Raw genomic sequence first — 24,062 nt, forward strand, 5'->3', positions numbered from 1 at the left:
AAGCACATTTGAAGGGGACCTTTTCATAGCCAGTATGAACAGCAGGAATGATTACAGTGAGGAAAACCTCTTTCAGTGTTCATATGGGCACCTGACTGTTGTTTAAGATGGACTTGGAAAATTGTGAACCTATCCTTTAAGACAAACCGTACAATGCTCAGCCTCCTCTTCAACTTCCTCATAACAGTCATGTTGTGTGAACAGGCTCGATCTATTTGTTTATGGACAATGCTCAAACCCACAGAAATGTGAAGTCCAAACATTTCCAAGATACCACATATAACATGCTGAATTACAAAGGGAATGTGAATAAGTCCAAAAATCACTGAGTGGTTAATCACAGGTCAGCCACTCAAAAACAAAGGAAGCTTTCATGAGGAGGGACGAATCTTTTCAGAGTAACATGTAAATGTGAAATGCTTAAAACATGTGCAATACATGATTTGCCAGTGCAATCAACTGGTGCCGAGGCTAAAATTATTCATTATGTGTGTTGAAAAGAAAGGAAGCTGAGGCACAGCTTTCTATGGCTATTGGCCAACACCTGGTTTGCTTTCATTTGTTCAAGCGGGAGGGAAGCACCTAGAGAACCAAATAATATGTAGTCAGTGGGACTGTACGATTAGTTCACTGCTTGCATTCTTTTAAAAAGGATACCATACATCCCATCCTCAAACTCCAGTGCAGCACGGCGAATGATCCTTTCCCGAACAATATCAGAGTCCTTCTTTGGTTTGGGCTTCTCTTGTTGGCTTTTCCTCACTGTGCGTTTCTGGAAACATTCAAAGATATATAAAGCATTGGGAAGCAGCATCTTAAGAGGCGAATATCTGGATGAGCAGAGCTTGTATGTATGTTTTTGAACAATGATGGAAATAAGTTCAAATGAAGAGTTAAACCAGAAAAAGTTTAACTCTACATTTTATTGTTACAAGATTTTATAATTCAATGCAGTCATTAAAAGACCTTGTTTTGTACCTCAATTCTTTTTTCGTAGCTTGGTCCCTGGACAACCCTGTGGACATAGATGCTGGGTATGTGGATGTCCTCTTCAGCAAATGTCCCAACATCAACCACTTCCTCCACCTGCACGGAGACACAGATGAATGAATGTAAAATGTCTCATGACCTTTGAGATTAAAGTTAAGATAAGGAAACCATGCACTGATGGAATTACACCAAGAGGAAATAGCCTCTGCCTACCCAGCTATGAAATTTAACAGATTAACAGATAAAGATGAAAGATTTTTACCTTTCTGCAAGCTAATCTCAGGAAATTACCTTGATTTAGTGGTTATTAAGAAACCAAATAATCTGAGGCACACATTTCATTCATTTTGATCATTCCTAATCAAAATATGACAATGAAAAATAAAAACGTTATTTCTAGGAATACAGCTGAAATGTTCATTTTGTTTAATATTAAATCCCAAATTGAGGTACGAACAATAGTTATGGTGATGCACAAGCAGATATTTGTTCTCCAAATATTATCTCACAGGTTTAAAAATGTTTTTTTACAGGGAAGAGAGGGTAATATTTGTGGGAGAAGGTGAAAAATCTCCCTGTGTACCCAAAGCCAGCTCAGCTGACTAAAAACAGAGGAGGATCATCTGACACAGTAAACCCAGGGGACGAAGCTTGATCCTGGGATCAAAGTCGATAGGGTGTAAGGGTGCATGGAGGAGATGGTTTTGGTGTGGGGAGGGCTTTTGTCAAATCACACACAGAGGTCAAAAGAATCATACACTTTTTAGTGTGTAGAAACAACGTTTAGCCAGATGTCTTTATTTTTAGGCCTATTTCACAAGCTTTGCCTCTGCTGTTGACTTTAACACTCTTACACTGATGATATTTCAGCTCAGCTTATTCTCACAATCTCAGTGAAGCTGCTAAAACATTGGCCACTTACATTGTCTCAATATATCTTTCATAACACTGTAATTTCTCTAACATTTACGATGGCAGCAAAATAAGAAAAGCTACGTGTCATAGCGACCAAGCAATATATTCCTGACAACATAGGTGCACCACCTTTATGTAGAAGGTGTCAGAGACAGCAGCAGAAGACGAGTGCACATAAGAGGTTATTTCTGTCTAAGAAGACACGGTTGGAAATGGCTATTGATTTAAGCAGGGTTGGGTCAACATGACTGGAAAATAGAAATCCCACAAGGAACGCACCTGCTCCTTTCTCCTTAGGTAACATTGTTATAAACTGAGCCTACAGCTTCTACTTATACATGTGCTCAGAGAGAGGTGTACAGTACATATGGGCTCCACGCAATCTTGCTGTCAATTTTTAGCCTGCTCTAGCCTCTCAAATTCATGTCAAGTTCATATTTACAGTTGGCTGTGTTCTTAAATGTAGTGATCCCTGTGATTTTAAGTCAATATAAGATTCAAAGTAAGCTTGGAAGGGATCAATGGTAAGCAGTCTTTGGAGAACTAGTTTTCCTTTATTAAAAAAGAGAGAATCAAAAGGGGATGAGACACAATTTCTTTCATCCCAAAGAGTCTTCAAGAGGATAAAGCACTTGAGATGACACAAAATTAAAAGGAAAAAAAGAGGGGAGAGCAACCAAGCACCAGAATTATCATCACCTCTCTAGGGACCAAGAGGGGACTTATCCATGACAACATAATTCTCGCCCTCCCTTCTACTTTTCTGTGCCTCACTCCTGTGTAACCTACTTATTCCATTTACATGAGGGGCAAGCAGCCGTTCAGAGCAAATTGAATTGAATCTCTCCTTATCTCCACTTCCTCCCTCAGCACTCAGCACTGACTGAGAGGAGTCAATGGCTAAGAGTGGATCCCATCTTAGCGTTGTCATGGATACGCAGGCTTTGGTCTGTGGTGAGCTGGGGCCGCTCAGGACCGTAAAGTGATTTTAGACTCTTTTTCTGGTGCTCTTGGTTGGGATATGGTGAATCTCTGATGCTCCACGGTGAAAAAGGAGGCCATGCAAGATGAGATCGGTAGCACGAGAGAATTGATACAGCAGTCCCACACATCCACCCACACCTTTCTCTGGGGGCTCGATCTGTCTTTTGTGAGAGTGATGATTTGCATAGACATCTTCATCAAGCTAGAGTGAGCTCATCATGTTATAAGACAGTAATACAATTACCAGGGGCTTGGGAATCACTAAAAATATTTGGTGGTGGTAATTTCAAGACTTCAGATGAATGAATTTAATCTCTAATTTTGTGTCTTCAATCAAAAGGTGTCAAATAGTTACTCAAAAACCAACAACTAAAAGAAAAAAAAAAAAGGAATCATACCTCAGAGATGGGTTCTCCATGTCTTTTTGTTGGTTTTTCTATGCAACACACGCATGCAAACAAACCATGTGTCCAGCTCTATTTTCAATTAGCCTTCCAAAGCTAAGTCACAGCACAATAACAAGCTCATACAATTTAAATATGCTGTGTACATAAAAAAGGCTCTGTTCCTTTCATCTAGGTGATGTGTCCCGGCTGCACCGGTGCTCAGATGTAGTTCAGACAGGATGTGCAACGGACGAGTAAAGGATAAAGCATGAAATTGAAATAATAAAAACACACAAAAATAACACATAAACACACACGCAAATGAGCAGGTGTGTGGAGCAAGCAAAGAGACACATGCATAGACACACACATTGATATTCCCGTATCTGTAGAACGATTTTCACATCAATGAGAGCAGAGAGAGGCATGAAGTGAGCTGGCAGGAGGATAGAGGGAATCAAAGTGCCCTCTGGGGACACACCAAGCATTTGAGAGATTTTGCTTTTTCGTACACAAAGCTACTGGATTGGTAGAATAAACCACCAAGAGTGATGTTGCATAGAGTGTTTCCTCTATGCTTCTTAAACAGTGCTGGAAATATGCCATGTTTACCACTAATGTTTGCACAATGAACATAAAAACGTTTTTTTCCAGTTACAGTTAGACCATATTTTAAAAAAAAAAGAAAAAAAAAGAAAAGAAAAAGAAAAAAAAAAAAGGTACTTGGGACTCGAACCAGTGGGGAGAAAAATGGACAGTCCAAATACGCCCATAAGAGCTTGAATTATGTTTTCCCATCATAAGTGATGTATGAATGTTGCATAAATGTAAATCATCATGCTTACTATGATTAACATTATGATCAGCACATGATAGTACCGCACTACTTTCAGACAAGGATTTGGATGCACATAGAACCTTTCAGTACCAAACAGACTCCATGCTCTCCCATTGAAGTTATTCATTGGAGCTGATTGCACACATATCGACCATCTGGCTGACTTTCCAATCACCAAATAAATAAACAGGAGCAGAAAAAAGTGCGTGTGTCATCTGATTATATGCATGGTATAATTCTCTCTGGTCTAACAAAATGTTAATAGGTTAACTGCTCCTAGAGGCTACGATGTTCATTACGGCCTCAAATGCAAAAGACATTAAACAAAATCAATGGGGAACATTGTGAATTTGGCTTTCATAAGTCCCAGCAATGGGCCTACAACTATAAAATATTCCTAAGGGGGGTCATCAAGGAAAATTTAATGTTTTTGTCACCAAAACAATTAAAATTAATCCCTTGGCGATCATTAATACTCGTGGCAAATGTAATGAAAATCAGGTCATTCATCATCAATATCAATATTAACATTTTGTATGAATACATTCAAATGTGTGAATGCATAAAAACGTTTTGATCAAATTAATTCAAATGTTTGAATGTAAAAAATATCTGAACAAAGAGATTTAATTTTTGAATCCATAAGGAGATCTGTAGCTATGCCTGACATTTTGTACATCTGGCAAGTAGTTGTTTGGGTAATATATTTTGGATCATAATGTTGGGTGGACTGACATCTTCATCCTTAGGCTCTGCCACAAGTGGAATAAATACTTTACTCAGGTGGAGTTAAAACATTTATGAAACTTAATTAAACCAACATAAATTACCTTAATAAAACTTCATCACTTCAGAGTATGGAGTTGTCAATTTAAAGCTTGGATTTTAAATTTTAAATCGGATTAAGACACACCGTGACTGAAACATTGCGAACTGTAAAAGCCTGCGAAGAGTTACCTGAGCTTATAGTCCATCATGTCTATACTTTGTGTGTGTGTTTGTATGCGTACTGAGATGCGACAGTAGAAAGAGATGGTGTGACCACAGGCGACAGAGCATGAGGATGACAGCGACACCACACTCTCATTACCCTGTGTATTTATAGCCTCTCCATCTTCCTCCCAGTGTGTGTGCATGTGTGTTTGTGTGTGTGGGCACTTGGCCATGCTCTGCTGCCACTTTCGGGGCTCAGCTCCGGCTCTATCCTATAACCCAGAATACTGACAACATAAGCAATCTGTTTCCTCTCAGTGGAAGCTCGCCTCGCTTGTGACAGCCTTTAGGGTATCCAGAAAATAAGAGACAGCAAGCCAATGCAAAACCTGAAAACATTACAGGAACTAAAAATACATTTTTCAAATGAGACATACTGCACATCAAAGCACCTTGTATCATAAGCATTTGGGATGGACAACTCCACTCCCAGCTCAAATGGCAATGTTTACATTTCAAATAACACGTAAGGCTCCATGCAGTGTTCTTCAGATTCAGATGATAGGCAGCCGTCAGGGAACTTTGAACTTAAAGTCAGAACGTATAACATGCAAATTTTCTACTTCAAACATTTCGTTTGTGCACATGTTCAGCAAAGCTGTCTTCCCCTTCTTCTGGCTCCCTTCATATCTTTTTTATGTATACTGTATAATCTGTCCCATTTTCTTCACTTCTGTTCAACCACTCAGTGCTCTACAGTTCATTATTATACCTTAAGCCTACAGTCTGTCACCAGCTATCAGTCATATGAGAGTCAGTGTCAGCATTGACTAAAAGTCAATGCCAACCTGTCAAATTCCTATTGTAATGGAGATGGGCAAATACTGCCAGCAATATCCCAAAAAAGGTAGGTAGTAAAATATGCTAGTTATAAAATATTGATCTACCTTCCTGTTCAGGTCAAAACAAGAAAATATCTTCAAATGTTTGAATCTATGCAGGACAGCCCTGACCTGAGCAGTTGCTAGCCCACAGAATATATTAGGTGAACTAATTTAATGTGACTTCAATATCAATTATATGTTTAATAAGTTGCACAGAAATATGCACCAGTTTACTAAATAAGTTATTAAGTAGTAAGCTTGTGTTGCATTATATTTATAAACTATATGTAGTCTGTTTAAGAGATAATGTAGCACAGAATTATGTTGCAATGTCTGAGATGTTAGGAATATTTCATAATCAAGTCTATGGCCTTTACTACTTGACTTACTAGATCCTTAATTCATAGGCTCAGTTCTTGGTCATGTGTGTTCCATTTAAGACGACAATAAATGCATTTTATTGTCCCCCATCACCATTAAGTTGGCCCATTTATGACCTGATTTGTAGTCTTGCATTTCAAGATAGTCTCTGATAAATGGAAGTGTAAGTATTAAAGCTACCTGTGTCGCTGTGGCATATTTCCTTCTAACACATGCATACAAATGAGCCTATACACATTTAAGGGGGAAAAAATGATGTCAAAGGCTTTTATACCCATCTGTCCATTGATATTACAGCACTTTGCTGTGGTTGTAGCTGAGCTAGACATGCAATTACCATCATCTGCTCAGGAGAGGTTTCAGTTCAAAGTAAAAGAGAGAAAAAAAGTGACACTACACTCATGACAATGTTAACTTTGTTGCTGTCACATTTTATGTCACACTACTCGGTAGACTGCAATACCTTTGTAGAAATACTAAACACAAAATGTGCCCATATTCTGTTGGATAATCAGTATTTTTAATCAGTTTGGATTCAAAGCCATATTTACATCTAGTTTATTAATCTTATTACATGAGAGCTACAGATCATTTTTGCAACACTGTGGTGAAGATCCAAACAAAGGCTGGATAAAGGATCCACCTAGACCACATTTCCTGACCTACAACTCATGCAAAATACAGACAGAAATTATGGCATTCATTAGACATCTTGTGCACACAAAATCTTATTCATAAACCTCTTTAGGCAGGAAATGGTGGGGAAAATGAGTGGATTTATAATTATTTGCCAATAGTAGCTTGAGTAATGGAGTTAGTCGAGGACACAAGGCAAGAACAAGGCAAGCAAACTCAACAAGGCATAGTAAGTGCTGTAAAACAGCACTGAAAATGTTGGCTGTGATAAATAATTGAAATTCCAGCAGCACGCAGACAAGGCATTATGTACCACAAAAAAGACGTAATGGGTCATGATAACACCTCATCATCATTCCAAGGCCAAATATTTGAGACAAAAAAAACCCACATTACCTTCACCTAGTTCATGTTGCACAATTCATAACTGAAACAATGATTGCCTGTACTTTTTGCAAATGTGCAGGTTTTTTGTCGCAACAGTATTATCTGTTGTTATGTGTTGTTTAAGCTCTGAGAATGAAGGTCATTTATATCCGATTAAACCCCTGGCCTGGTAAAAAGAACAAAACACACGTGCAAACACATTTATTCACTTCATGTACCCGCACCACTGCATCGCCATATTAAAAGAATGCAGTTGAGCCTTTGCTGTGACTGATGATCGAACGACAACAGAAAACACTGCTTTGATTCAGTCTCTAGCGTATTGTATCCCACAATGCACTGGGGCCTTTCACTGTACCTGAGATAAGGGAATAACGGGACCAGCTGGATACCATGGAACATTCAACAATTGAATAGCAAGGTTTGGTTGCCTAGCAACCATGGCAGGAGCTGGTGATGATCTGGTAATTTTCAAAGTGCTTTTGTGTTATCTCATTTTCTGACACCCTTTCTGCCTCTTGTAATATAAATTCAGCTTAAAAAGAAGTAGAGGTATGTATCACAATTGGGACGAGAGCTAAAATGATACGCCAGCAGTTAGGGACTTGAGAGAATCAGGTTTTGTTGGTGTTTGTCAATTATTCATCTTTAATAAAAGCATATGTATGAGGACATACCATACTGGGATGTATAATAGAATATAATAGAATGATAATTAATATATCATGGAAAAATCATGGAAAATGTTGACATGATGTTTCTTACACAAATCTGGCATTATCCATTAGTTATTGATAAACTACAGTCCTGCTGGACCTTAGTGCTTTAATGTATTATGTGCACGTACACTGCATGTTCACTGAGCCTTAAATGAGGGAGGTGTTCAAAATTAAATAAAAATCAACATATTTTGATGACTGACAGTCATGAATCTAAATTATTATAAATCGTGGCACACATATCAAATGTAAGTAAACCACCTGCAGATCTACTGAGGAACTTGAGTATTCAAGTTAAAAGTTCAATCACAGGTAATTCAAACAACCATTAGAGAGGAGTGGGTCGGCTAAACAAAAATTTCATTCAAGAGGCTAAAAAGGAGGCACAAGCTTTTGCCATGTGTTAAGGAGGAGCTCAGCAGTATTTATGGAACACACTTCAATGTTGTGACATTCTGTTAGTTTAAAAAAATATGACCAGAATCATACTGATAAGAAAGATTTGAGGGGTTTTATTGACTGAATAGGGGACTTAAACTTCTTAACTAACCTCGAATTAATCTAATAAAATCTACCCAGTTATCGCAATAATTGCAATCCAAATGATTGCCCTGTGACCACAAGGTTCTAACACTGGTTGCCCTTTGATAGCAATTAACAGAGTAGCCCCTAATCAGTTACCTGGCTGCAGAGAAAGAAACCTGGTTCAGCAGACAAACAGCTTATTGCGCAATATGATCATTTAAGAGCTTGCAGTATGCTGGCCTGACCTGACAGAAAACACAAAGTTAAATGAATAGCCTCGAAAACACCTGACCCTGCCTGTTTGTTCCTCTCACAGCCTCAATGAGCTCAGGGTCAATATTGACAGCATATGACCAGATTTATGACCAGGCATGCACTGAATCCTAAAGATAAATTTATTTTCAGAGAGACAGTAATTGCTTCACTATCAGAGATAAAAGGTTCTTAATGGGTACTGCAATACAGGCCTATCACTTTATTGTCACCAATAAGTAGGCTTTTCATAGATAATGTCCATGTTTTTCCTGCACGGCCATAAAAAAGGCACTACAAAGCATGGTGGATACAATCTGACAAATCACCTGATGTCAGACACACACTACTAAATCTTACTCATAAATGTAACTCAAAATTCATATTTTAAATTCTATTTTATTTTAGATCAGATATCTGTTTTACTTACTGCATTTTACATTAGGAGCCATGTTTTATTTATTATTTACAACTAGAAATATGAAATGGCTAAGTGTCACTGTTAAAGAATTTTAATTTTGGCAGACATAAAACAACTTGATAACCACAGAATGTATTTGTTTTGAAATATACTAAATTCTAATTCAACATTCAAAAATGCTGTTTGATACCGTTTGTCAGGCAGCAGCACAATTTACAACAGATGCCCTACTGCATAGAAGTATTTACTTGACGTGTGGATGACAAGTGTCTGAAAGGACTATTTGTTATTAGAACATGACATGAAAAAGGAATGAAATGCAAAAAAATCTTCAAAGACTAGTCTGAGACTGACACAGTTTGTTTGACACAGCCTGGTTTTAGTGATGGCACAGAACATCAAATTGTATTTAAATGGATTCAGTGGATTAAGTTTAGATGCAAAAATGCAGAGCTTTCCTCTCCCAAAATAACATGGTCTGTGTGAGGCTTTGGAATGTGTTTTTGGTGAAGTTAATTGACTGAGATGTGACATTAATTCATTCTATCATAAATAGGCCATTTATAATAACTGTTTTTTTAGGCTACACACCTATGTCTAGTGCTCCATTAAAAAGGCTGTTACTCTATACTGTGTCCTTGTTTGAGAAATTAAGTTAAGCAATTATTTATGAGTCCTTGAGTTTGCTGAGGCTGTGTTCATAACTTTTTCTCAGACCTTGTTAACTGAGGCATGTCAGGTGCATCCTGGCCGCATTTGATATGTGGGATCTGAATCTCGCTCACAACTTGTCACATCCTTCCTTCCCTCTCTCCTTCCTATCATCCCTGCCAACTCTCCACTGTATGGAACCAGAAACTGCATGAAAAAAATCTTAAAAATGCACCTGGGAATGAAAAAAAAAGCCCCAACACTTGTATTTATCAGTACAAGTGAAGCCTGGGATAAACAATCGCTTCATCCTCTCCTCTCATCGAAAACAACCTGAGCAGATGAGTCTGGGGGTACAAAACTTGAAGCAGACAATATTAAATCCAACCAATTATGCTTGCATCTCATTGCAGCTCTCTAAGCAGAGCTGCATTGTCATTCATGTCACTACCGTCTACATCACAGCTCCAGCAGACGTCATACAGGCACATTTCTCTGTGGCATCACTGCTGTCAGTGCGACTAGTCTCATTATCCCTGTAGAGTAAACTGGGGAATATCTACTATATCATACTGATTCTTAATAATTCATTCATATCTATCATCGTCATCATGGTCACATGCACATGATAGTAAATGTTTGTTGTCTGCTGTTCTCTTAAAACAAATTAATACCTATGCCACTTACTAGAGATGCACCAGTTGATACTGATATCAGTCCGATACTGACTCAAATAGCTGGATCAGGTATTGGTGAAATTGGGCCGATCTGGTATCAGATAACATTATTTTAATTAATAATAATTCAGTAAATTTATAGCTATGCATTTATCTGTTACATTTTGTTTTACGAAGTTAGGAAAGCAATGTTTAAGTCAAGTTTGGTTTTGTCTTTCACATAAAAGAATGAACCCAGTCCCTTCCACGCAGTGAGGCATATAGCTTATTAATTTAACACTGGTATCGGATCAGTGCTCAGTATCAGCCGATACCTATATCCCAGGTATCGGTACTGGTATTGGGACTGAAAAAGTCAGACTGGTGCATCCCTACTGCTTGCCGCTATAAACCAAATTTTAGTGATCAATTGACCATGAAGCCTCCACATCAGCTCTATAGTCACAAAATTTACTCTCCCAATTTGGTCACAGACATTTCTAATCAACAGCAGTCTAAATCTAAGGTCCAGCAGCCGTGGAATAATTGAAAATGTGCTTGCGCTGTTAGATTTATGAGAGACCCTTTGCTGCCAATTTATTTTCAGAAGGCACCCGTGTTTTATGGTTTTCACACACACAGTTTTTCTCCCTGCTGCTCTCCGGATCCAACGGTGCTTATATGGGAGGTGTGAAGCTGTTTGTGTGTTGGAGGGGCGGAGAGGGAGACCAAAAGACACACACATACATACGCAAAGAAGAAGAGATGAGCTATCACATTTCTAGACTGTCAAAAGCTAGATAAGTGGGCAACCAGACAGATAGAATGAAACTAGGTATGACACAGAACTGAGAGGCCTGAGATGGCAGGATACTCCATTTCTGGCCGTACAGATGGAGGCCAACATCTTTAAACTTCTACTCTATTAATTTTACCTGAGGTCTAACAGTTAGACCACAAAACAAATCTTTGGCCTTACACCTACATATAACAAGCCCGTCTCGGTGGTCCATTCGGCATAGAAAAAAAAAAAAAAGATATAACCTTGTTCTTTCTACCTTGTCCTTCGTAGGTGGTTAGATAGCATCTATTCAAAATGATATCTGTGTTTTGTTGCTCTGCTGTCAATGTGATGTATAGGTTGAATACTGCTTTTTTGTACTTGGGTTCAAAACTAAAATGATCATTAAAATGTTTTTTTTTTACTCCACAGGTTCTTGGTAGATGTGGATGGTGAAGAAATTCTAATTCTAGTTGAAACACAAATTCACGCTTGGGCTCTTTACAGATCAGTTTCAGGAGGCACTGAATTAAGAATGGCTTTGATGTAGGATATTTATGTCAATATATGCGGAGATGTATTCTCTAAGCTCAAGATTTTCATATTATTTACATTTTTGCCAAAGGGGACATTTCCAGCTGTGGGGAGCACAATAGCTAAATTTCTAGATATTTGAAGTGTGCATAAGGCATGAAAACCAATAAAGTCAAAGCTGAAATCAATAGATTTTGAGTTGGTGAGTCCACTGATAGCTAAGCCAGCAGATGTTCCAGGTAGACATCAGGGTAAGCGTGTGATTGTGATGTGGGAAATGCATACCTCAACTATGGTGGTTTTGGCTGCCTTGCACATGGGCTGGTTGAAGTTCCTGGCTGTTTTCCTGACATAAAAGAGCAAGAAATATGTTGTATTAAAACAAACATGAGGTAAAGAATTATTTACCAAAAAGCAGAGATGAGCAAGTAAACTCAAGATCTATCACTGTGATTTCCATTGTCTTATATCCAGTATACAGTAAGCTGGTAGTTTACTAGAGGACACTGCCCTCTTGTGGAGGAAGACTTTACTACATCTACTCTAAATAATAATGTTCTGTGTCGAAACCAAACTAATTCACAATAATTTGCAACCATGTTGGTTCATATGAGCTCTCTGAGGCTGTACCAGACGAAGGGCAGATTTTCCTGATTTATTTTATTTTATTTATTTTACTTTCATTATTTTATTTTGTGTTATAACAACTAGTGAGGGGTTCATTCATGTAAAGGTTTAATAAGTAATTTGATGATTAAACTTTTTTGATTCATTTAAAGATCAGATTGTTTAACTGCAATGCTAAATCTGCAATTATCAGTAGCCATATTCTGTGCTGCCTGAATAGTTCTGAATGTAAAAGTTGATGAAAAACATTGTAGTTCTTATCTATAGTATATTATTTAATATATACTGTGGATAAGAACTACAGCAGGCTTAAATTGTACTGATTAGAATCTGTCCATATGACCCTAAGGAACTGCTCAGAAGGTAAGGTCAAGGTCGAAGTAAATCCTGTTTGCAAGGAACATTTCAAAAAGAAAAAAATATTTTCCACGACCTTCCCTAAATGACTGTTTCATTCTCACCACATGATACCATATGTGCTGACTGTTGTGCAAACACGACCAAGGTGATTAAGACTAGTCTTATACGTTCTGGGGCAGGAAAAAGCTGAATCCTTTACAGGGTAAATACTGGCACTGGTGTAATTGAATATGTCTGTGCTAATGTCGTGTGACTAGTAGATAATTCTGTGTAATTCAACAACATCACAAACTATTTTGTGTGCATTATGGGCTTCCATTTCAGCAGTTACCTGAAAACAATGTTTCCAGCCTTGTCAGCCTTCCATGCCTTGACCAGAGCAAAGTCTCCAGTAATAGCCTTTTCCATGATGTAGTGCCTGCCATTGAACTCCTGCACCTGTGCACAATGAAAATCACAATTTAAGGAGTGAGTGGCACTGAATGCAGTTGAAGAGGAACATGTTGACCTGTTCTACAGCATTATCAGAACTATTCACAATTAGATTTGTTTTTTTTTCATTTGTTTGAGGGGGAGTCATTACTGCAAGATTTGTTTCCACACACGAGAATGAGTAACAGAAGAATAGTGAAAGATAGCTTTCTCACCTGTCTCTTCTCGCTGGCAATGGCAATGCTGCCATCTTTGTTGTATTTGATAGGAGAACCTCCCTCTTGGATCAGTGTGCCATAGCCTGTGGCTGTGAAGAAGGCTGGAATCCCAGCACCCCCAGCCCTGATCCTTTCTGCCAGAGTACCCTGTGGAGAAAAATGTGACAGATTAGGATGAGACTCAACGGATAAAGGCTCCACCGCATGACTTTGTTTCTGTCAAGTACACAACGTATACAGTGTGAAGTCTGACTATTTGGATATGGGAATTTAACATGTCAAGACTTCTTGAGTGAATTTGGTTTATGAATGTGTGTTTTTCATGTGCGGTTATCTTTTTTTATTTGTTTGTGTGAAATTTCAAGTGCTTCCTGACTAACCTGTGGTGTCAGTTCCACCTCCAACTCCCCTGCCAGATACTGTCGCTCAAACTCTGCATTCTCCCCGACATATGAGGAGATCATCCTCTTGATCTGCTTAGTCTGAAGGAGCAGGCCCAGGCCAAAGTTATCCACTCTGAAGAAAACAAACAAACATAGCTGGTTTTCAGATGAGTTCAACTGCGCTTTATTTCATATATACCAAGACAGAGAAGCTTGGCTTAATACTACAATTTTGATAATTTACACAAAAACATATTCTTCACAAATAAATGAGAAAAAAATAATACAAATTCAAAGTCACACAGATTTATACACAGAACAATTTTAGAAAAAGCAGGGCCTGTATTGACTACATTTCTTCAATTTGTATTGTAGAAAGAAATACATTAAAACACAGTATACTTTTGCTTGTTTTATTGACTTTCAAAAAGCATTTGATTCTGAAGCATATACTAAATTAAACTGTAGATGGCAGCTTTTTTCAAGCTATAGTGTCTCTCTTATAGACCCCAGAAGCTCGTGTTAGGATAAATGATTTTACTATCAATTGGTTTCTAAGGGTAAAGCAGGGCAATGTATTCTCTCCAACATGGTTTGCAATCTATATTGATGGTCTTGTTAACGCTATTGATCAGTTGGAATGTGGTGTGAAGTGTGATGAATTAAATGCTAGAGCCCTTCTTTATGCAGCCAATGTTGTTTTCATTGCAAAGACAGAGGAAAATGTGCAGAAGACAACCATCTGCAAAACACAGAGAAAATAAATATAATGCACTTTAGACTCTCATCACAACCCATAAGTAAGTTAAAATTTATGTTTGGAGATAAGTGCTTAGAGCTTTTATTTATTTGGATCATATCTGGATTTATTTGGAACAGCTAATCTTTCTGGGGCCCTCAGAAAAATAAAGAAAATAAAAAACATTAGAGTTCATATATTAAAATAAATATATTGGTTTTTATCTAGATGGACATATTCATTTTGTAAAAGGGACAACATTGCTCTCTAAACCAGCTGGTGGGGCTTTAGGTGGAGTCATGAATGAAACTAAATGTAGCCTACCAATTTCAGTGTCTCCACATACATTTATCTCTACCAAGCCTGTGCCTGCTCTGTGTTTGGATTATGCTGCTGGGGTGTGGGGATTTGAAACTTACAAAGCCATGAAATACTTTTTGGGAGTAAAAAATTTGCTCAAACCACAGCTGTGGCAGCAGGTGTGGGGTGGGAACCCTGTGAAGTAAGTCGGGCTGTTTGTATGAGTGGACTGTTGAACAGAGTGGTGGGTATGAACAAAAGCAGACTTTAAGAAAATCCTCATGTGGGACATACACACAAATGTTCTCAGGGTAGAGTATGTGCATTTATTTTAAAAAGTAGGGTGTGAGGAAACGGACACAAAGAAAATATTAAAATTGGTTTGATAAGAGATTTTGTTTTTCAGTCTAAAGAAAAATGGGCTAACGGGATTTCGAAATAAGCCAATTTTAGAACATATGGTTTACTCAAAACTGAGTTTAGCACTGAAAATTATGTGAAATTGAATCTGCCTGAAAGGACATTATCTTTGTGTGCCCAAATTAGATGTGGTATCTTACATTACATTTGGAGACAGGATGTTGTTTGTCCTGAAGAACAGGATTGGCTATGTCAATAATGCCGTTAAATGAAGTAGAAAATGAAAAGCACTCTGTTTTGTACTCTACTATGCATCATAATTTCAGAAAGAGGTTATTCAGTAAAACTAAAAAAGGATGAGTTTCTTTTGGAAGATACTATAATTATGAAAATACTGTCTGAAACGCTGTTCTCTGTTGGTCTCCATTCAACTTGACAGAGCTTGAGTAGTTTAGGAAAAGAAGTATGGGGAAAAACTACAGTGCAAAGTTGATTCAGACCTACAACACTCAAGGCTGTAATTGCTGCTAAATGTAACTCTATAGTGACTCAAAATATGCAAATATTTATGCATTCAATTATTCTCTGTTGCATTTTTTTATATTAATGTATTTAAATTTGTAGAGATTTGTAGAGGCATTTTTTCTACTGATCAGGTATATTAAATTGTCTTTTTAAAGAATGGTTCAAACAGTAATAAAGGATGTCACAGAATTTCAGACATGGGAAAATCATCATGATTTGACAGCAACAAAAACTCCTCATTCCTAAACATAGTATTGTGAAACTCTTTCCTAACTTTGTGTGACTGTGGAAAGTTATTGTGTCACCACAGTTGCTGAAATGCTCATGAAACAGGCCAGCAGCTATGAGAGGAATGACTCTGTGAGGCTGGTCAGTCATTAACCCATGAAGGTATAGTCTTCATAAAACGTCTTCATGAAACATACACCAATCAGCCACAACATTAAAACCACCTGTCTAATATTGTGTAGGTCCCCCTTGTGCCGCCAAAACAGCTCTGACCCATGGAGGCATGGACTCCACAAGACCTCTGAGGGTGTCCTCTGGTATCTGGCAGCACCTTGTTAGCAGCAGATCCTTTAAGTCCTGTAAGTTGTGAGGTGGGGCCTCCATGGATCTGACTTGTTTTTACAGCACATCCCACAGATGCTCGATCGGATTGCGATCTGGGGAATTTGGAGACCACGGCAACACCTTGAATTCTTTGTCATGTTCCTCAAACCATTCCTGAGCAATTTTTGCAGTGTGGCAGGGCGCATTATCCTGCTGAAAGAGGAATCAAGGAATACCGTTGCCATGACGGGGGTGTACTTGGTCACCAACAATGTTTAGGTAGGTGGTGCGTGCCAAAGTAACATCCAAATGAATGCCAAGACCAAAGGTTTCCCAGTAGAACATTGCCCAGAGCATCACACTGCCTCGCCTTCTTCACCGGCTTGCCTTCTTCCCATAGTTCATCCTGGTGCCATCTCTTCCCCAGGTAAACAACGCACACACACTCGGCCATCCACGTGATGTAAAAGAAAATGTGATTTTTCAGACCAGACCACCTTCCATTGTTCCATGGTCCGGTTCTGATGCTCATGTGCCCATTGCGGTTGCTTTCAGCAGTGGACAGGGGTCAGCATGGGCCCTCTGACCAGTCTGTGCCTAACGCTGCCCCATATGCAGCAAGCTGTGATGTACTGTGTGTTGTAATGTTGTAGCTGATCGGTGTATAAAACTGGGGTATTGTCTTGTGATACAAGACAAGATTCAATTCCTATCAAACGTGTTATCAAGTATTTCCCACTCTGTTACATTACATGCATATTTCTAAGAACACAGTGCAATCAAATAATATTGAAAGTTCATTTCAATGACCAATTTACTTTGTGTAATACTAAAATTACAAAATATATACAGTATGTACATGTAGAATAATTTCTCTACAATAATTAAGACAAATGCATATTGCTCTGTCTATGCTCCTACTAATTGCTGCAGATAGGAAGGCTGAGCTTTGAAAGGATTTGGTTCTTCTTCCTCTTTGTGTCCTGAGGAGCTGAGAACCAGAAACCATTGCTTTGTCCTTAATTCTAATCTCAGGTCAGCTGACAAGATATGTAGGCCATGTGCGCCCAGAATACCAAAAACAGATAACTGTGATAAGTACCCTGTCACACACACTACTTATGTTGTGTGTGTGTGACAACTGATGTTTTTTTGTTTTTTCTTGTATATTAAACTCATGTGTATGCATGCCTATTTGAGGACTAAAATCTTGTCAATTTCAGAATGCAACATTAAGTGTCTACAGTGATCTTTAACTTAAATGTTGCAGCATTTTAAACAGAATTCATTCTGTGTGTATTTTTGTGGGCCTTTATTGGATAGTGAGCAGTTTAAAGGCAGACAAGAAACAAGGTCAACAAATGCAACAAAGGTCCCTGGCTAGAACTGAACCAGGGCCGTTGTGGTTGTGCAGTAACTATTCAGCTACCAGGGTCTCATTTCTGAAGCACATGATTAAAACAAATATAAAGCTGGAGGCGGTGGTAGTTCTATCACAGCTCAATAATCTGCTCTGGTGTACAGTTGAATCCCTCTCATCTCAAATTACACTGCATAAAGAGCCCACGGTGTCAGTGTTCTACGAAGTAAAGTGGCTGTGTTCACTTGTTAGTGGTGAGACACACAGCCAGACATTTCCCATAATGCTACACAATTCAAAGGACAAAAAATGCATCACCATCTGTGGTTATTGGTAATGATTACTGTATAGGGACAAAGTGACAGACAACTTTCTCAACCAGGATGTGTATAAATGACACTGTAACCAGGCAGCAGTTCCAAAACTAAATACAAATTACACTTGCCTTTCACATCTGCCAAAAATAGGTCAGCAATGTCTATTGTACAAACAGTGCATACAATCTCCATTGATAAGTGGGATCATTTTTCCTTTACCAGTGCAGCATTCAGTCTCCCCAGTCTGCAAAAATTGTCAAATACATGTGAGGTCATTAAGGAAAAGATTTCCATTCACAAAAGTTAATGTGTCATATTTTTATTACTTCAACAATCCATATTTATTTTAGGGCTGTAGTCAACCAAAGAAAATCTTGGTCGACTAAAATCGTACATGAGCTTCAACAAATCAATTAACTAATCGACCAGTCGACCAGCGAACTTATTTGCCACCAGCCAAATACTGATAAAATATGAAAGTGTCTGGTAGATTTCAGATACAAAATAGGCAAATGATTTACTATGAGTGGCTGGCTAATTTGAACATGTATCTGTCAGTGGCTGGTAGATGTTCACATTTTAAAAAGTTAATTTCCAACCTGGTGTTCATATTGTGAAGAGTTCACAGCTGAAAAATATTAAAGTGTCTGGTAGGTTTCAGACACAAAATAGGCTAATGATTTACTATGAGTGGCTGGCTAATTTGAACATTTATCTGTCAGTGGCTGGTAGATGTTCACATTTGTAGTTAATTTCCTCTCTCTGTTATCATGTCTGCATTATTCCTTATTTCTGAGATAATACAAGGTAACACATGGTTAGTGTGAAATCCTTGAAACCACAAAGCAATACTTGTTTGTCAGGTTTCATTGACAAGGATTTACAATCCATTGAGACATTCAAAAAAGGAGCAAGCAAAGTAAGGGGAGTTTTCAGCTTCAGGGAACTTTATTCTAAAATTAAAATGTTATATAACTACTTCTATCCCCTTCTAGCCCTCGTCCCTCTTCCCTACAGAGCCAGGAATTTTAAACAAGATTCAACTGTGAACGAGAAACCACAGATACACACAGGCCTGAGAGGTTACATAAAACATGAATAATCACATCTAATACATTCTTGCCAACGTCTGTGTAACTCAATTTTCAACTCCCCTCCCAAGCCATGATAAGCCAGATGCATACCTATCTCTGTCTGTAAGCCCCTGTCAAGCCAGTATTCACAGAGACACAAACATCAAGTGTACTACATGTACTATAGTTCATATAGTACACTTGATGTACTATTTGCAAGTGGTTACAATCTTCCCTAACAACTAATGTCTGCAGAGGGAAAACATTTAGGGGAGTAATGGATCAGATTTAGAGGAAAGGCCAAGCGCAAACACATTTCCATTTGAGCAAACATTTTTGAGTATCTGTTGCAAGAATCAATATTCACCAAAAATCGAAGTCCACAACAGAAGTCTGGTGAAGAGTAACTTCTGTGAAGCACTTTAACACACTTCATAGGTCAGTTTTTTTTTCCCCCCGGACTAAATCAACTACTTACACAGAGGAAATTTAAACAGTCTGTGCAGTGACTTTGATGTTGACTCTTGTCAGCATAGACAAGTCTTTTCCAAAGTTGAGTCTGCATTTTACTCTTGACATTGTATGTATATTGCACTTAAGTGAATGATATGATGTTAGCTTTGTTAAAAACAAAAAAAACACACACACACACAAAAAAAGAGTGATCAATTCCTGTAAGTTCTTCAAAAAAGCCCCCGTCTAGTTTAACACTCTACCCCTTTGGCAATACCAATCCAGGCACAACCATGCGAAGAAGAAAAATATTTCCTAATAAGAAAAACAGACCATATTGCAAATGATTTCAAAGTGGACCACAGTTTTCATTTTTTTACACTTTCAGCTTCAAATGTTCTCAGGTATGAAATTCACAATGTACTCTCTTTTTTTTGTTGTGTGCAGTGTGCAGTTTTTGAAAAAGACAAGCTGAAGATATGCATCTTTTTTTGTATTATTAAGCTTTTTTAACAGCAAACAGCTGACACATTTTTCAACATCAAAAGCTTAAAGAATTCAGTTATGAAGACTGTAATAAACACATAAAATTATTTGTGTGGTGTTGAAATATATGTGATTTGAAATTTCAGTCTGGATTCAGAGGGAAATCCTTTAATTTTGCAGAATCTGCTTTATATTTTAGTAGAGAAGAGGTGTTGGTCGCTGTCCAAAGTGTCAGTGTTGCTATTTAAACAATTAAGATGAAACTACATTTACTGAGTGGTAACTGGGCACACTTGGATTCAATTACAAGAGAATGCTTCAACATGAAACTGGTAAGACAAAGACCGTTTCCAAGAATGCAAGAGAGACAGACAGTATTATGCTAAACAACGCCCAGGAAAATTGCAGTGAAAAGCTCAGTTGCCAGAGTATGTGTACATCTTGCATTTCAGTCTCGAAAAATAAAATGATTTTCTTTCTAAGTTTATCTTGATTCAGGTTTTTCCTAACACTGAAGCATGAACCCAGTGTTTAGCAGAATACATTGATACAAATAACCATTCTGCAGATCAAGCTGTGCACTAAAAAGACAGAACACAATATGGAGATCAGAAGCTTATTGCCATGTACTAGAAAGGAAACCTCTGAAATCATTTCTAGAAAGTCTGTCCCACTGAGAGCAAGGACACAATATCACCTGACTACTGAAGGATTGGCCGTCACGGCAATAAACCTTTTCCTTGTGCCTTTAACTGAGATAACTTATCAGAAGCTAACTTGTTGGCATTTCTCCAGGTCAGGTCAGCCTATTTTAAAACACAGCAAGGTCACCAATATCTCTTCAATATGAGGTTAAAACAGGTCTGTAAGGAGATAAGTTGGAGTAAATAACAACTCAGGTTCAAATCAAGACTAAGAAAGATCAGTCACTTGTATTTGGGACTTTAAATACTAGTGAAAAGCTCTTAAACATTTAATTTTATTACAAATGCTATGAGACACTTTCCTGCAAATATTCCCAGATTCAGATGTTGAATCCAAACATGACACAATTTACAGGACAGGGGACACCTGCAGGTGTGTTAAGCATGAACCAACATAATACGCTCCCTTCCACACACACTTACCCTGCATTGTTGCTGACGGCAGTGAGACCCTTCACTCCGGTCTTCAGTAAACTGTTGATAAGATTCTCTGGGATACCACACAATCCAAAGCCTGTGTTGAAACATAAAAAATAGTCAATAGAACATATGACAGGATCCCAGTGGCCCGATTACATAGTTAACCTTGAAACAGGCCACAAATAATTGTAGCTTTACTCAACTTTTCTAATATTACACTGCACCATTCTGATTTCCCTCCGTCTGTTTTTTCCTCCTCGTGTAGAAGAATGACACAGTGGAAAATGTTCAACAATGTCACAGCGGACTTAACTATAAATAAGAGCTGTGGAATTTGTGTGTCCTGTGTGTGTGGATGGTAGTCAACCAGCACATCAGACACAGTTCTATTGAGATCCACAACAAAGACTGACATACGATCTATTTTCTAACACCTGAGAATTAAATGAATTAGCATAACATTTTAAAGCTGGGCTATATGTAACAATCCTACAGCTTTCAAATGTGTTTGTGAAAGTATATCTTACCCCCCACCAGTATGGTAGCTCCACTGGGGATGTCTTTCACTGCATCTGCAGGATTGGAGTAAAACTGTGAACTTCTCTGGTTGGAGGTGGAGAAGTAGCACCCACAGGTCTGTAGAATGGAGAGCAAGAGGCACATGAAACTTTAAAAAAACAAAAACATGTTATCTTATTTTTTTCAAATGAAGCTCTATCAGCATCAGTAATTCACTCTAAGTGAATATGGATGAAAGCATATCAGTTTAATGCTTGTAAAACGTAGGTTGTTAGACAATAAAAATGGCCAGATGCCAGAGGACCACTAATATGCTTGTACAGTTTAAATGGCTGATCCAGTTTATTCAGTTGAGGAAGGGAAAGATAAGCAAAACTGCTGAACAAATCCTACTACAAAAGGAGCAGAGATTTAGGGCAGCCCACAGCTGAGAGTCCCAACCCAACAAAGTTAGCTGAGGACTCAAATTTAAAATCCACAATGTCAATACTGATCAATGAAAATTGTGACTGTGGTGCTAAATCAGAATACTCCAATTATTTTGTAAGACGTGTTGTGTTTTGCTTACATTTGTTTCTTGGGAATCTTCAATATTATGGTGCTGATTTTATGTGCATTGCAGTTCCATTGCAAAATTGTCATATTGACATTTGATGATGTATACACCTTGTTATGCATTATTGCTTACTAAACAAAATGAAACATTTCACTACCCATGTTCATATCTGTTCTGTTTGAATTACAAGGATAAATACACCAAGTCAGTTAATGTTAAGCCAGTTCTTACTGTCATCCAGATGATTTACAGAACCACAGGTTCAAGCTACTGTATCGACTGCAGTTTTAACAACACAGGATACACTGATAAGATTTAAACAAAACTTTGACTAATGCATATCATCACTTTCTTCCAGTAGTGTCACCATTACACTGCTGACATTCACTATATTGCTCATAAATTCTGAGACACCTGCTCAGATGTTGACAATATTATGCATTTTGCCACTACACCTAATTTGCTCTGATTATTGCCCTATTGTTATTAGCCAAATGTTGCCCAGATGAGTGTTTTGTCAGTAATGGGGAAATCTGTTGCTTCGATTTTTAGGTTTTGCATGTTCCCTTAAGCATTTCCTAAATTTGCTTACCTCATGAAGAACTATTTAACACCGGATATCACATTTAGCTTGTTATTTATAGCCATGACTAACTTATAGCCTAACAGTTACAGTGTCTGTGTGTTATACACTTATTGCCAAAACAACCATGATGGAAATATTGTCAAGAGTTTGTGTGTAAAGCTATGTTGGTAGTGGAGCACTTGTGACAATCTACAAAACAAACACACGCACACCTTAACAAGCTGCGGGTTTGAATCATGCAAAGACTTTAAATCACTGATCCTTATTCACGTTTCACGTTTGGCATTAGGAAAAGTTACGAACAGTTTGCAATGGTACGTGGCGAGAACCTCTACCAGATTAGGTAAACCAGCAGCTTGAGGTCAATTCACGTTATTATCGATAAAAGTTAAGTTATATGAGGCAAAAAGAAAATGTGGAGATTATTAAATCGCCAAACTAAACTCACAGAATTGTGGACGGCAAATAAAAAGTAAGAATAATATTCTTATTATATAGTGACCTTTTAATCTTGCACAAGCATGTGTAACCGTCTCACAGTTAGACCTGTTTAACGTGACCGCTTAAAATACCGACCTTGCTCAGTGTGTGTTGAGTGAAGTTTAATTTGGTTCTGCGGGGGCCAGATAGGTTTCTGAAGAATAAAGTCTCCGCTCTGCACAGGGTTTTGAGGGCCGCCATGTTTTGGAAGCTACACACAGGCGACGAGCTGAGGAGCAGAGTGATAACACCAGCCGGCAATTGAGTCTGGCTGCAGCCGCAGCGTGGGAACACCCACTGCTTTGATTGGTTCGTAGAGCACCGGAACGCCCACTATTAAGGAATGCCCACTGTTATGATTGGCTGGTGGGGTACAAGAACGCCCATTTTTTCTTCTTCTCCGTAAATAGGTGTGGAGGGCATTTGTGAAGGGCTTTGTATTCAAAAATATAGGATAAATAGCAAACCTCTCTCTGTGGAGGGCAGCATTACGCTTTTCAGTGTACAGCCTGCCTGAAAATCATTAGAAACAGAATGCCCATGGATGTATAATAAGAGCTCTTATTGTACATGGATGTATAATAAGAGCTCTTATTGTACATGGATGTATAATAAGAGCTCTTATTGTACATCCATGGCCTAAGAAGAAGAAGACGAAGAAGAAGAAGAAGAGGAAGAGGGCTTTGTATTCAAAAATATAGGATAAATAGCAAACCTCTCTCTGTGGAGGGCAGCATTA

General features: G+C 38.2%; 1 protein-coding gene across 1 annotated transcript in view; it reads right to left on the bottom strand.

Annotated features, from left to right (window-relative positions):
• Positions 1 to 23,579, bottom strand: part of oxct1a (3-oxoacid CoA transferase 1a) — a 48,670-nt gene extending 25,091 nt beyond the window's left edge. The window contains exons 1-9 of the mRNA XM_067612745.1: positions 23,420 to 23,579; positions 21,710 to 21,818; positions 21,186 to 21,276; positions 13,891 to 14,026; positions 13,508 to 13,657; positions 13,192 to 13,298; positions 12,159 to 12,219; positions 979 to 1,086; positions 658 to 772 (exon numbers count right to left, since the gene is read on the bottom strand). Of these exons, the coding sequence (XP_067468846.1) occupies positions 658 to 772; positions 979 to 1,086; positions 12,159 to 12,219; positions 13,192 to 13,298; positions 13,508 to 13,657; positions 13,891 to 14,026; positions 21,186 to 21,276; positions 21,710 to 21,818; positions 23,420 to 23,524 (982 nt within the window). The 5' untranslated portion in view covers positions 23,525 to 23,579. The remainder of the gene's footprint in view (positions 1 to 657; positions 773 to 978; positions 1,087 to 12,158; positions 12,220 to 13,191; positions 13,299 to 13,507; positions 13,658 to 13,890; positions 14,027 to 21,185; positions 21,277 to 21,709; positions 21,819 to 23,419) is intronic.
• Positions 23,580 to 24,062: the final 483 nt, after the last annotated feature.

Source organism: Thunnus thynnus, chromosome 2, assembly GCF_963924715.1.
Source record: "Thunnus thynnus chromosome 2, fThuThy2.1, whole genome shotgun sequence".
NCBI classification, from domain to species: domain Eukaryota; kingdom Metazoa; phylum Chordata; class Actinopteri; order Scombriformes; family Scombridae; genus Thunnus; species Thunnus thynnus.